The sequence below is a fragment of the Gymnodraco acuticeps genome, unplaced genomic scaffold (assembly GCF_902827175.1).
Source record: "Gymnodraco acuticeps unplaced genomic scaffold, fGymAcu1.1, whole genome shotgun sequence".
Lineage (NCBI taxonomy): Eukaryota > Metazoa > Chordata > Actinopteri > Perciformes > Bathydraconidae > Gymnodraco > Gymnodraco acuticeps.
This window is the reverse complement of record NW_022989949.1, coordinates 705,336-721,042: the sequence shown is the minus strand read 5'-3', so window position 1 is coordinate 721,042 and position 15,707 is coordinate 705,336. Positions and strand designations below refer to the sequence as shown.

Below are 15,707 nucleotides of genomic sequence, written 5' to 3'. Positions count from 1 at the left end.
TTTTTTAGAAATTAATGTGACGATTAACTTGCTACAAAGAAACCTTAAAATACTTGGTAAATGTAGGACTAGGTTTAGGGTAAGAAATGGAGTAAGGCCACCATTTGTGTCCCCTGATAGTTGAAACACAAGGCAAAGACAACATTGCCCTTATAGTATATTTTCCTTAATGAATATTGATATTTGACTGCTTTTATCCTCCTCCTCATCTTATTTGTTGGTGGGACATTTCAGTATTTCTAATGTGGAATTGACTTTGATCTTTAAACAGCATTGTAAAACTGAGATTACCTTACACAGAACCTGAAGCAGCAACGGAAAGAGGAAGGAACAGAGCAGCGGCAGAAAAAACACAATGCCCACTGTGACGTGTGTGTGTGTGTGTGTGTGTGTGTGTGTGTGTGTGTGTGTGTGTGTGTGTGTGTGTGTGTGTGTGGGTGTGTGTGTGTGTGTGTGTGTGTGTGTGTGTGTGTGTGTGTGTGTGTGTGTGTGTGTGTGTGTGTGTGTGTGTGTGTGTGTGTGTGGTGGGAAGGACGTTGATAGCTGTGAAGAGTGTCAGTTGTCTGTGGTGAATCAGAGTGTAAAGATGAGGCTTCTTCTCTGCAGTCTGCTCCTCGCCTCTCATTGTGCCCTCTCATCTCGGAGTGAGTAGAAACAAAACGTAATCTTTAATTTAACCTTGTTAAACTTGTACTCAAAAAGTATGGATTTCATCAAATGTTTATTTATCAATGCCAGCAATAACTGTTGAATGTGTAACAATAAATGGCAATTGACAAAGACCACCATTTCCTTATTGCTTGTGTAGTTTCCACATTTTGGTTGTAGACATTCGCTATTAAAACGGTTTAAATCTCTATGATCTTCTTAAACCATGTCTAAACAACGCATATCTTGAGATTTTGTGTTACACGCTAAAAGAAATTGCTGGTCCAGCTTTTAAAATATGGCAATAGGTAATGTATTTGTTATCAACTCATCATGTACCATTCCATCTCTTCACAGGTGTTTCATCAGGGACATCTGATGTTACCCAGTCTCCTGATTTCTCCGTCACGGAGGGGGAGACAGTCAACATCACCTGCTGCTGGCCACTGGAGATTGGAAGAGTCAGAGTTAACTGGATGAAACATGACACACAATTTGGGTCTTTCAACCTGAAGAATCTCTCTCAAGGATCTCCGCAAAAAGAGACATCCAAGTGCTCAAACTTGACCTTAATTAATGTCACCAGAGAGGATTCAGGGACATACATATGCAGGGTGATAGTGGAGATACCATTTTTAACTATAAAAGAAGGAAATGGTACTGTCATCACAGTTGTAGACAACACAGAGGTCAACTCAACAAGAGGTAGGTGACAAAACAAGGCTTCACATAACTTATAACTTTTAAACCTTAGATCAGTCACATTTTGCCTGTTTCATAAATAAACAATCCAATGTTGTTTTTCTCATAGTGCTACTTTTTTTAACATCTCTTTACCTTGCACACACATCCAATTTCCTGCAAAAGAAAACAAATTAAAGGAAACTCCCTAACACCTTCACTTCTGCTATTTCTCACTGTTATATTTGTGTATTACATTTTCTCACGATAGGACAAGATATCCCTTTTATGGAGCGTCCTGTGATCATTTGTCTGGCTGTGGTGACTCCATTACTCCTCATCACACTCTTGTGTTTCTGCTGTCTGCGAAGGAGACAAGGTAAAAAAATGTATTACTGCCATATTGTTCAAGCATTTGAAATAAGTGATTGTCCCAGAATAAAGGGTTGGTTTACCCAAATAAAATAAAAAGCATATTTCTCATTTACCTCTATACCATGCAGACTTCATAAGTCTCTTTCTAGACACTAGAAAGACACTGATACTGACATATTTTCACCGTATATACTGTAATAAAAAAGTGCCGAAAAACTCAAGTCGAAGGTAAAGTTGCGTATTTGAAGCAAAATAATGAGTTAATGACGTAAAACATCTACCCTGGACAGCACTTCAAAGGTGAAGTCTTTGTAATTAATATAAACTTATTAGAGACTTATATTAAATGGGGGACAAAATCCAAACATCTTGATCTTCACATGTGAACATTTAGTCATACATTTGGTTAGAAAAGTCTTAATTTAACTAAATGGAAAAATCGAATGTATGCGCAATCTGACATTTCAAAATATATTAAATGAACAAATAAAATAAATATATTTGAATTCCTGGACTTTATTAGCTCATGCATTTTAGCAAGATTTATTCTCATGGTAAACTTCCTGCACTTTCAAACATTTGCCACCTATGTGTTCTGCTTTTTGCGTTTTCGAGGTGAGCGTACCCTGCAGTCTACGCAAGACTAAAAAATGCTACCAAGAAAATTAAACATTTACTTTAATTAAATGTATTATGTCAACAGTTTCCACATAATTGTATTAGGTTAGTCGAAAGCAATAATATTAAGTTTAACCTATTTATATTTAAACTTGATATTATTGCTTTCTACTAACCTAATACAGTTATGTGAAATCTGTTGACATAATACATTTAGTTAAAGTCAACTGTGACTGCAATACATGGCTTGGGTAAAATAAAGCGTGTGTGTGTGTGTGTGTGTGTGTGTGTGTGTGTGTGTGTGTGTGTGTGTGTGTGTGTGTGTGTTGTGTGTGTGTGTGTGTGTGTGTGTGTGTGTGGTGTGTGTGTGTGTGTGTGTGTCATGGGTTCAGCACGAACAGCCAGGGTGATCTACGAGGTTCCCCACATCGACTCTGAGGAAGTAGAGATGGACAAACACAGCACCAGCTCCTCCACAGGTTCCTCTCAGTGGGTGAGTAAAATGACACCAAGTCTACAAACAGAGTAACAGTAGCAAACTGAAAAAGACAAGAGAAAATGGTAGCGCCAACAGCAGGGTCTTCGTTCCCTTTTTTCCTTCAGTGTGGTGATGGTGAATGAAGAGTCAAATAGTGTGAGGAAAAGGAAATCCACCTTTTCATCACTTTAGAGGAGAAAATAACAGAAATTGGCCATTCTATTGTATAATGCAACCGGTGTGGACCAGCGGTGTCTGTGTTGTGTTTTGGAAGATAAGACGCGAGTCAGCATATTGTTGGAGCCGATCTGTGTTTATTCTGACAACAGATGTAGGCCTACAACAAATCAGTTGTTACTTTATTGTATGCCCTCACACTTCGGCTCCTGCACAGATGAAATAAGAAAGAAATAATTCAGCATACACACATGTTCATAGCTTAATGCAGAAATGTCCGAAAACAGTGCAGTTTACCTCTCCTGGGAGACACGTTAACAAAAAGGGAAGAGGAAAACATGAAGAACACTATAAAGCGGGAAAGTCCCCATAAAAATAATCGTATGGGTACAGGGAGGGACTGCATTTCAGATGTTCTGCCCACTGATTTGAGGGCTAATAAGTCAGACCATTAAAGGTGGGGTAGGTAATTTTGGAGAAACCAGCTCGAGTGCGCTAGTTTTTGAAAATACACAACCGGAAAAAATCTGCCACTTCCTACAGAGCCCCTCCTCCAACACACACGAACGCGCACATGACCAATGAGGGCACGAGATAAATTTGTGCACAGATGGAAGGCTGACAGGCAGGTAGGCCATCCAGTTACTTTAGCCGGGCCGGCTCAGATGATTGGTCGTGCTTTTTACAGCGCCACGGCTTCCACAGATGATATTTCTTTATGGATTTTTTGTCAAAGCACTTCAGATATTCATTGCTATCGGGATGTTAAGAGCATTCCATGGAATATAACACAAAGTGTTTCTCGAGCCGGTTTCTCAAACTTACCTACCCCACCTTTAACTTCTGGTAGATACAGAACACAGAATTTGTGTGATTGTAATAAAATAAATTACAAATAAACGTTAGACTCTAACACCAAACTTACTGTATATTCACAATTGTTACATATCATCTTATTATTAAAATAAGTCATCCTCATTGTCAGTCTGCCTCACATTGATTTAAATGTCTTTAATCAGCCTTCTTAAAGTTTCCAGAATTGTTCCACAAGATTTTATATATTGCGTGAGCTGAAATGTGATAAATGGTGAATAGGTGGTGAATGGTGCTAAATATGCTAATCTAAAACTACTCTCTGAAGGCATAACATTATTAGATTAACTGTATTTTCCACCTCAGTGGAAATGTCTCTTTGTCTTTTCCAAGTACATCTCCAAGGTACTACAATATACATAACATAACACACCATTAAAACATAGAAATATACACAAGTCCTAAGGGGCATGTGGCAGCAATACGTAATGGAAGTAGAATGAGAGCACATTATATAAAATAGCAGCATTCTCAGTATTTAATATATCAAATTAAAAATCCATTGTTGGTTTCAATTGGATGTTATTATGTTCTGCAGCATATACACTGACCACATTTGATCAAATGTTCAATCCATTAGAATTGAGTTTCTTTCACCTTTACTGCAGTATGGTGTAATATAGTCCCCTACACCTACAGCATTGAAAGAGCAAAACTTAAATTGTTCCCTTTTTAAGAATGCCTTATGTAGTGGCTCAAGCTTTATTTTAGTTTTACTTTTGTAATGAATTTCATTTCAAGTTTTATATTTGATCTCTCTCACAAATGTAATAGAAATATAATGCGGTGAGGCAGCATCACGGTAAACTTGCATCATACTTGCATTTCAATTAAAAAGTAGGATTTAAAACACAACCACACTGTTGTACTGGTTTACACTGCAGCAAAAACACATTTCAGTTTTTCTGGGAATTCAGTATGAACTATGATTTCGTTGTAACCAAAACAGGGACATACAGTATTGAGTAATAATTATGAAATATATCTGGCATGCTGTTTCTGACCAACTGTTTCAATTTCTCATGCCTCCTTAATTCTTTGTATTGCGCATTCGCAAAGCTCTTATGTCAATGTACATAGACACAATGCTATAGCACTGATACAGTATAATGCTTGCAATCACAATTTGTATGTGTCTCTCTCTTTCAGTGTCAGGTGCCAGTGTACGAATCCTTCGATTACTTTGAGCGTGTGGAGAACAAAGAAAGTGAATGAGGACCTGCTCGGGGAATTTTTATATATATTTTTGTATCCGTACTTTCAGCATGTAAATGATGTATATACCTTTTTACTTTTACCTGAAGCTTACATGTTTTTAAATGTGTGTAAATATTTTCTATTTTCTATAAATTCTCTTTTCCATAAACTCAATCTATGTGGTCCAAGTTCATTTACATCAGGACATTCTCTTTGTGCATTTAAAAAAATGTTACTTCGACTTTCACTTGATCATACACTGAATTTTTTTTTAAAAGAGTAACTTTAATTAAATGTATTATGTCAACAGGTTACAAATAACTTTATTAGGTAAGTTGAAAGCAATTGTATTAAGTTTTTACATTTAAACGTAATATGAATGCTTTCAATTGACCTACTACAGTTATGTGTTATCTGTTAACATAATACATTTATTCAAGTCAACTTTTCTTGAGTGTAGCTACAGTACTACAAGCTAGTCAATGGTCTGCGTTAGTGAGAGGTTCTGTAGAAAAGATGCCAGTTACACAATGTCTTCCGTTCAGACTGTGGAAAGTGTGGTGTTACTGGGTTGCTGCATTAAAGGTCAACAACAGGAAGTGGAAACAGCTCCTGTCGGTCGAAGTCGCTACTTGTGGCCTTGTGAGTGCATTTTCATCTCACACACACACACTGATACAGAACTTCTAAAATGCAATATTCTGGTTAACTGACTCTTACTGTTGGTGCATTTTGCTTAGGCAATGTTTCACTATCATTATCTAACCATCATTAATCCCTCAGTACATGTGCCACAGTGCCCATATCATGTTCATTTTGTGAAATGTCCAGAAACGACACGTACAAAACAATCTTAGCATTATTTAAAAAATCAACATTACACTCAAAAAGTTAGCAGGAGTTGCTAATGCCAAATGCACGTGTTTAATTTAACCTGAAATAAGGTTACATTCTTTCTTCGTCTATTGTTAAAGGTTTATTAGGATTATACCTTGGACATGACATAAATCAGTTTTTTCTGTTAAATATTGGTCACGGTCTCCAAAACGAAATAAAATATCTCAGTCAAAGTGCTAATTTGTTAGCATACTGTAGGTTATGTTAAATAACTGTAGCCTACTCCTAGCATCCCTACAACACTGAACATGAGAAGCTTTAGCTGCACTGAACTAGTTAGTTAGCAATTATCATCCTTGTAGGAAATGCTAAGCAGATATAAAGTTAGTCAAATGTGTTACTGCTCTTCATATCTTACTCAGAACCATCTGCTAGATTTGATTTGAGATGTGATCCTGTAGTGGGCTAAGGATTTTCATGATTCAAAGCATTTCTGTCCAGAATGGCAAAAATGTTGTCCTGGGAAAAAAAACAATGTTTAAATCCAACATTCCCACTGTGCCAAAGCATTCAATGCCAATGTGCTATAGCATGTGGCTGATGCAGACTGAGGTTTTAAACATTAGATTCAAGAAGACAAAATGGCATCAAGGCACGACAAAATGTATTTTGTGCTTGTCCCGTAGGTGCAACATATATAGAATAATATAACAAATGAGGATTAAATAAATGTAAAAACCCATTAAATCTAATCTGATTTGATCTGAAGCACCTGTCTGATGGGGGGAAGCTCAAACATGTTCTGTCTGGGGTGAGTGATGTCTTTAATTATGACTTTGTCCCCTGGCAACGCAGTGCCAAGAATGCCTTGTGCTGTTTTCACAAAATGCTGTTGTGCTTTCTCTTCTAGTTTTGGCCTATGCAAACATGTTATCATTCTTAGTGATTACCAAAATACCTTTTAATAAACATAGAGGAATATCCTTTTATTTAAAGACACATTTAAATGTTGCACTTAAGGTATGCATAACTATAACTCAGATCTTGTACTTGAGTAAAAGTAGAAGTACCAGAGTGTAGGAATACTTTGTTACAGTAAAAGTCCTGCAATCAAAATGTGACTCAAGTAAAAGTCCAAAAGTATTATCATCAAAATAAACTTAAAGCACCTAAAGTAAAAGTCATTGCGCAGATTGGTCCATTTCAGAATAATATATATGATATGTTTTATAATGATTGATCATGAAAGTGTTCTCAAAGCTGGTAAAGGTGCAGCTAGTTTGAATGACTTTGGATACTGCAGGGTAGCTTGTGGATTTACTCCAGGTGGAACTAAAGTCTGATTCAACACTTGATTATATTTCACATCATTAACCCACATCTGTGTCACAGTCTGCTTTCTCACTCACCTATTTTCTGCATTAACATTCCTTAGTCACCTGGTAGTCACACCCTGTCTCTCTCTCTCTCACTCCGTTAAACCTATCAGCTCCATTAGTATTTAGGCCCACTTCACTTTCACCTCAGTGCCAGATCTACTTTGCAGCATGCCAGTCTTTCCCGCATTACCCTCCAGATTGCTCTCCCGGTTTCGACCCTGCCTGTCCCTGACCAGCCTGCCTCGCCTGCTCCCTGACCCGTTCTGTACCTGCGACTGCCGTCCTGCTTTCTCCTGGAACCCTCGCCTGTCCCCGACCAGCCCTTTGCCGACTATCTGCCGTTTTGTCTCCTACCAGCATATTGCCTTCAATAAAGCTGGTTACCGACTATCCCTGGTTTCCCGTGTTCTGCATTTTGGTCCTCAGCTCGTTTGTGACAATCTGTAAAGTAACTAAAGGTATTAAATACATGTAGTGGAGAAAAAGTACAATATTTACCTCTGAATTTGAATGGAGTAGAAGTAAAAAGCAGCAGAAAATTGAATAACTCAAGTAAAGTACCTCAAAATTGTACTTGAGTAAATGTACTTAGTTACTTTACACCACTGCTATTGCTATGCCAGTGACAGGCAAAACATATTAAATGCTATTAAAAGACTTTTTAAAAACGTGTATGTTCTGCTCTCTTTGAGAGTTAATTTGTTTGGCAGTCAACGATGCTATTTGTCTACAGGACTTTGCCATGATAGATCTATGCCGTATTGTTTGGCGTGTGTAACACAGGCTGTGTGTGTGTGTGTGTGTGTGTGTGTGTGTGTGTGTGTGTGTGTGTGTGTGTGTGTGTGTGTGTGTGTGTGTGTGTGTGTGTGGTGTGTGTGTGTGTGTGTGTGTGTGTGTGTGTGTGTGTGTGTGTGTGTGTGTGTGTGTGTGTGTGTGTGTGTGTGTGTGTGTGTGTGTGTGTGTGTGTGTGTGTGTGTGTGTGTGTGTGTGTGTGTGTGGAGAGATGGTTAAGAGGAGACACAGATGAATAAAGTAGAACTATGTGTCCGACATATCTCACCAGTAACTTCCCCTAGCTGATAACTAACATTACATTTTCAAAAATGTTTTTAGGAAAACAATGCTAATGCTACTTAAGAGAAATATACAGATGTAGAGTAAAGTAAAAAAAAAAAAAGTGTCCTGGAACTATTACGACTCATGGAAGCAACATTTAATACAACTAATAAAAAAGATGCTTTTGCCTTAAGTATCTTGCCACAGTTGTGTGTCCATTCCATCTAGTAACAAAAGGTGACAAACAGTACATTGTTCATAATTCAGCACTTTAAAGTCCAGACCCACCTTTTCAATTTTGATTTTAAAGCTATGTGTTACACTGATTATCAACCGGGAAGGGGGAGAGATAGTATTGTTTCTATTTGTGAATTGTCAATGTGTTTTTGTGAAGCACTTTGTGTTACTACTGTGTATAAAAGATATAAATAAAGTAAATTACAATATGTTAAGACGAAAGGGATAAAATATCTTTCTGAAAATGTAAATGTTTTAATCACAACGAAAATATATATACTCTAATTTGTTTCTGTCCAGGACAGGGTGGACACATTTTGGATGTCTGCTTGCAGTCTATAAAAAAAACAGCCTGAGATCTATAAAATCACTATGAAGTGACACCACTTTGACGTCTGAAAGGCACCCTTGGGCGAAACCCTGAAGTTTTGATCACCTGAATTTTTGGACCCAATCCATCTTTCCAAAGGTATCAAAAGAGCCTCCTTCACATCTACAGCTCTTTCGAGCGCTGTTGGTCTTCCATTTTCCTCTTTACAGCAGCAGCCACCATGAGCTAGAGAGGCATGGGCTTCCCAGGAGGACGGAAAGAAAACCCTCACCAAAAGCGGCTCAGGAAGAAAGCCTGCAGGATTACAAAACACCTGAGCTCTGTAAAGAACATCCATAACGTTCACCTGTTTGCATCTAGCTATTTATTTATCTATACATCATATTCCATTTACGTGTATTTAGACTCTTCTTGCACTATTACTATTTTATTTGTATTTACTTGCACATCTTACAACATTCTCTTGCTCTATTTTATTTACATTCTTTTATTTCTTGAACTATTGTATTGGTTTTATTTGTTTTATGTTCTATATATATTATGTTGCATTGTTGGAGGAGCCTTGGACTTCAGTTTTTCATTGCCATATCTACAATGTAGCTACTGTGCATATGAAAATAAAGCCTTGAATCTTGAAAATCTTAGAAAAACCTGTAATATGTTTTTGATATAGAGTATAGGGGACCTTTAAGAAAACAATGATACAACAAAAATACAAATGTTGCTGTTAGCTTTAGTTCTTCAGAACTTTTGGGCATTCCCTCGTGGATCTTTACGAAATTATTGATAAACATGCACACACATGAATTAAGAAAAATATGTGTAATAAGGATGATCTGGGCACTTCTGAGACAAATAAAATACAACCAAAGTATCTAATATAGAAGATGAAAGACATCAATAAATCATTCAAAACACTGGTATCTCTATTTCATGGTGTGCAATAGAATTTTTTTTAAGTACTGTAGCAGGGGATCAAATAGCCTGTCATATTTGAACAATCACTAGACTTCCTGTCTAACTAGGGCATGCACACAGTAGGTTCGATTTGTGTTAGTTAGCCTACTAGCCGTGGCGTGATTGCTCCATATTACGCTTTAAAGGACATTGTTTCAGCACACAGTGTGCAGAATTCTCAAGCGTGTGGTCAGAGCAGTGGCTTTGTATCAGATGCAACAGTGATGAGCCGCTCACACAAAGTACGTCAACACCCCACACACAGCTTCTTGCCGACACAGCGGTCTCACACATGTATTTCCAGTAGGTGTTATTCAAAGTCAAAGTGGGGGCATTACACAGAAGTGGATAGTTGGCCTGCGTTTTGTGTACACATGACTATTGTAAAGCAGTTGGGAAGTAATGCACTTTGTACATTAAAATTGCATTTTCATAGTTCCTTTCTGGTGATGGAAGTAGTAGTAAAAAGCACAATTACACAAGTGCTGAACTTAATTACAAATATTAGAACCAGAAGTTAACTTTATTGACCAAGAATGTGTATACATACGTGGAATCTGCCTCTTCTGATGAAGTAAATAGACAGAAAAACAAAAAATGAGGAGTTGGAAAAGGAGTTAGTCAATGTATTTTTGCTGCCTGTTCTGACATGTATATCTTAATGGAGGTATAGCTTGGCACCAAAGTTTCCGAAATGAATGTATTCCTGTCCTTTTTGATGGCCAATCCACACCATACAGTGAACACACACTGAATAACTGCAGTGCAGAAAGGAAGTCAAGAGGTGTAGAGGTTTTCAATTTGCTTGAGTATTTTCTGCTCATGTGACTTTTCATTTCTACTCCACAACTCAGAGGGAATAAGTATAATTCTTTACAGCCATTTACTTTGGATTTGATAGACTAAAAAATGAAGCAAAATAAGTTCATTCATCGAACAGGCACCCTTCAAAAACATGTCTGTTTTTTCTAACCTGGCTCCTAGATGGTTGAATGAGCTCCCCATTGACATCAGGACAGCAGGGGGAAAAGCCCTTTAAAGAGTTAGCCTTGGCCTTGTATTAAATTCACCAGCATTTACATGGTATGGCTTGCTTGAAGTGAAATATATCTGTACTTTCCATTTTGTTTGGAGTTTGAATCTCTATGGTTTTTGCACTTATTGTAAGTCTCTTTGGATAAAAGCGTCAACCAAATAAAATGTCATGTAAACAACATGAATTGCCCCTTGCGGATAAATAAAGGGTTTTATTCTTATTATTTAAGTGGAATAGATTAGATGTTTTAGATTCAAATGTATTGTCATTGCACAGAGTTCAAGTACAAGCACGAGAAAATGCAGTAAGCATCTTACCAGAAGTGCAAAACAAGTGCAGTGTTACATTTCCCTTTTCTTACTTTTGTATCATTTTTGCAGTACGTTTACTCGTAATGGAGTATTTTCATAGTATGCTTTACTTCAGTTAAGCATCTGAAAAGCATAAAGGATCTGACCTGCATTATAATCCGGCTGTGTGTGTCTCTAGGTGAGGTCAACCCTCTATTAGCAGGGAGCTCTGGCCGAGTGACACACTTCCTCCAGCTGGGACTGTTGAGTAACAGAAGCCCTCTGCTGCCCTCTAGTGGCAGACCCAAAACAGATCAGAGGTTCATCTTAAAGGTGGGGTAGGTAATTCACTTCAGAAACACCATGGAATGCTCTTAACATCCCGATAGCAATGAATACATTAAATGCTTTGACAATAAATATGTACACATATTTCATCTATGGAAGCCGTGGTGATGTAAAAAGCACGTCCAATTATCTATCTGCCCCGGCCCGGGGGAAATAATTGGATAGCCGATACCTGCCTGTCAGCCTTCCATCTGTGCACAAATTTATCTCGTGCCCTCATTGGTCATGTGCGCGTTCATGTGTGTTGGAGGAGGGGCTCTGTGAGGAAGTCTGAAGGAAGGGGCAGATTTGTTTCGGTTGTGTATTTTAAAATTCCAGCGCACTCGAGCTGGTTTCTCCATTCTTACCTATAGGCTACCTACCTTTAAGGTAAATCATGTACTTTAACTCCACTACATGTATTTAATACCTTTAGTTACTTTCCAGACTTGGATGAATGATGTGAAATATAATCAAGTCTTAAATCAGAATTTAGTTCCACCTGGAGTAAATCCACAAGCTACCCTGCAGTATACAAAGTCATTCAAACTAGCTGCACCTTTACCAGCTTTGAGAACACTTTCATGATCAATCATTTAAAACATATCATATATATTATTCTGAAATGGACCAATCTGCACAATGACTACTTTTATTTTTGGTACTTCAACTATATTTTGATGCTGATACGTTTGTACTTTTACTTGAGTAACATTATGAATGCAGGACTTTTACTTGTAACAGATCATTTGTTTGCTAACTTTTACTCAAGTACAAGACCAGAGGACTTCTTCCACTTCTGCAGATTACATGTAACGAGGAATCCGGATACAAAAAAAGGTATGTGTATTTGATTACAATTATACTACAACAAGTAATCAGATTACTGTTACGTTTTTTTTTTTAAATGGTGAGTGTTACAATACATTTTGGAATAAATATCATAGACATACTAAATACATTTTCTTTGTGGTTTATATTTAGGCTAATTTTATTTTATATATATATATATATATATTTGAATGCAGTAGGTGGACACCTGATTTATTAAACAAAAATACAGTCTATGCATTTGATGAATGTATTAAGCTTAAACAGCTGTTACTGTTACTACAGTAGATATATCTTTGTTTCTTCTTTTCCAAGATTACATTGTAACATACACTTAATCAAAATGCATTCTATTGTTATTTATTTTCTCTGGTTTTTATTTGCATTGCATTTGATATTGAGGTAATCCAAAAGAAACAGAAAGGAATCATTAATTTTATATGTTGACGCTCAGAAGTCAAATCTTTTGTACATGTTAGTCATTGTAACGGATTACATTTTTAAAGTAACCATCCCAGCCCTGGTTATTTGTAATAATCTATCATTCCTGCCACCCTGAATGACCTGGATTCATCCCGTTCTCTGTGAATGGAGATGGTTTGGCTGAAGGAAGGCCTCACGGCTGCTGAGTGGAACGTGGCCGGCCTGTAATCGGATTGTAAGGTCATTAAACTCCCACTCAACACTCTCCTCTCTGCACTTACTCTCTCTCTGGGGGCATTATGGGGGCTTATGAGGATTAGGTCTCCAGTGAGGAGGACGATGGAGCAGTGGAGTCAGGAGGTTCAGGTGGGAAGAAGTGTAGTGGGGCACGGAGTTCACTGTATTTGACCTTTAGGACACATATAATAAACACTAAACACAGTTTTTATTTTTGTTGAAGAAAATAGACTAGACTGAACTGAATAAGTAAACTGATATCTTGTTGCCAGCATAGTGAACCCCAATTTATGATAGAAATGTTTGATAACTTGCATATGTTTGCACAATTAAGTAGGAATTATAGCCGATGTAAACAATAATAAAATTAATTCTTGGCAGATTTGGACAATTTTGGACTGGCTTGGGGGTTATTGAGGATGCTGAATCCATTTCTGACATTTTCAGGATGGCAAAAAAATTGAAGTTTTAATCACTAAGTTGCCTAATTCTCTTGGATTTTGACAGATATTGCCATCTTTAAAAAAAATAGTTTTTTTAAATTATAACTATCTATATAATTTACAGGTAAAAAGGATTTTGAGCAAGTATTTTGTGTCTTTTCACTGTATAAAATCTACTTTGATGTCTATTTACTCTATTCTGTTCTTACTACATTATTACCAATAAGTAATGTGAACAGGAGCACCAACATATTATTATATTATTATTTGTATAGCTTTTCTCTTTGCATTTTAATAAAGTATATGGGCATGCAACAACGTAAATAAAGTAAAACATTCAACTCAAATCATCATCAAATTAAAGCATACAAATAATAATAATAATAATAATAATAAAGAAATATATAAAGAAAAAAAGTAAATGTTATTTTATGGCCTATTGCCTCAACATTATAAGCTATTCTTTTGTAGGCTTTGAAACATGGTTGAACGCTCTGGGTAACTAAAGTAATGGACCTTGCACTTAGGATAGCAACAGATATTCAAGTCAACAAAATATCACCATGCCCAAGACTGTAAAAAGCCTGTATTAGTCATAACAAATGGCATTATTAATTGTTAATAAGTCTCTCTTTAAAAGCACACTGACTCATTTTGGAGAAGTGCCAATGCAAGCTATTTGTGGTTAGAGGTTTACACACACACACACACGCGCGCGCACACACACACATACACACGCGTGCACACACACACACACACACACACACACACACACATACACACACAGACACACACATGCACACACACACATTGCATGGCTGGATCCACGTGAGGAGGTGTGCAGCAGTTATGAATCCCTCATTCTGTTTTAGAGCCACACATGTGGGGTCTTATGAGCTGAAGGGTGTCCTGCTGACTCTCAGCAGGAGGAGCACGACAAACACACTGCTGCTCTTTGTCTCCCAACTTTAACCCAGTGTGTTTTCTTTGTGGACTGCAGGAGTCATAGGGCGTCACTGGGTTCTACTGAACGTCTGCAATATGTCTGTTACCATCCAAAAGCTGCTGGAGGCTCACACGTTTGTTTGACCTGACGTCACACTGAAAGAACTGAAACATCACTTTAATTAAATGTATTATGTCAACAAATTCCACTTAATTGTATTAGGTTAGTTGAAAGCAATAAGTTTAACCTAATATTGGCGGTATAAATGGAGAGGTTAACATAGATTTGATGAATACATATTTCTCGCAGGAGGTGGTAGAGACCAAACCAGAGTTAATGTGAGAGTGAGAATGTGTTGGGTCATATTATACATGTTTTAATGTTTTTAATGTAGTACACTATGTTTATATGTTTCTGTCCCATATTGTTTTATATTTTATGTCTGCACCATGACATCAAGTCAAATTCCTCGTATGTGTGAACCTACCTGGCAATAAACCTGTTTCTGATTCTGATTCTGATTCTAAAGAGCATTCTTTTTCATGTTGTATATTTTCTAGTGTGTAGATACTTTTCTGAATGTCTTTTTTACTGATCATTTCATTTCAAACCTTTATTTAGACAGATAAATCCCATTGAGATCATTGATCTCTTTTTCAAGGGAGACCTGCTCAAGTAGTTCCACATGAAACATAAAAACATAAATAGAACAACAAAAGGACATCATACAGCATCATTTACATAATTATCCACATAAACAGGTACCTATAGCTTCCGATTGACTAGCATCCAACCGAGCTTTAAAAACATTTAGTGGCACCAGATTGTTCAGTTTCCATTTAATTTGCAGACTATTCCAAGACAGTGGAGCTGCGCATCTAAAAGCTGTCTTCCCTAAGACAGTCCTAGCAGTTGGCACATTTAATAAAACCACAGCATGCGATCTCAAGCAGTAGCCACTTACAATTTTCCGTGAGATCAGGGAGCAGATGTAGGATGGAAGTTTCCCTAACATGGCTTTGTATATAAAAATGTACCAGTGACTGAGCCTCCGTACAGTTAGTGAAAGCAAACCATCCCTTGCATACAGGGTACAGTGATGGATTAATGCTTTACAGTTTGTCACAAATCTCAGTGCACTGTGATACGCAGCATCTAACTTGACCAGGCAATTGGCAGGTGCATTCATATTAGGGCCGGGACTCGATTAAAAAAATTAATCTAATTAATTAGAGGCTTTGTAATTAATTAATCGAAATTAATCGCATTTTTAATCACATATAAATATTTGACCTGAGAACAGTGAGAAGCAATTTTTTTCACATGGATT

At 37.2% G+C, this 15,707-nt stretch overlaps 1 protein-coding gene across 1 annotated transcript; it reads left to right on the top strand.

Moving 5' to 3' along the window:
• Window positions 1–514: 514 nt before the first annotated feature.
• On the top strand, window positions 515–5,675 carry LOC117542743. The gene is made up of 5 exons (XM_034210577.1): window positions 515–644; window positions 1,006–1,353; window positions 1,601–1,708; window positions 2,715–2,815; window positions 5,000–5,675. The coding sequence occupies exons 1-5, from the start codon at window positions 587–589 to the stop codon at window positions 5,063–5,065; spliced, it is 681 nt and encodes a 226-aa protein (XP_034066468.1). The 5' UTR covers window positions 515–586; the 3' UTR covers window positions 5,066–5,675.
• Window positions 5,676–15,707: the final 10,032 nt, after the last annotated feature.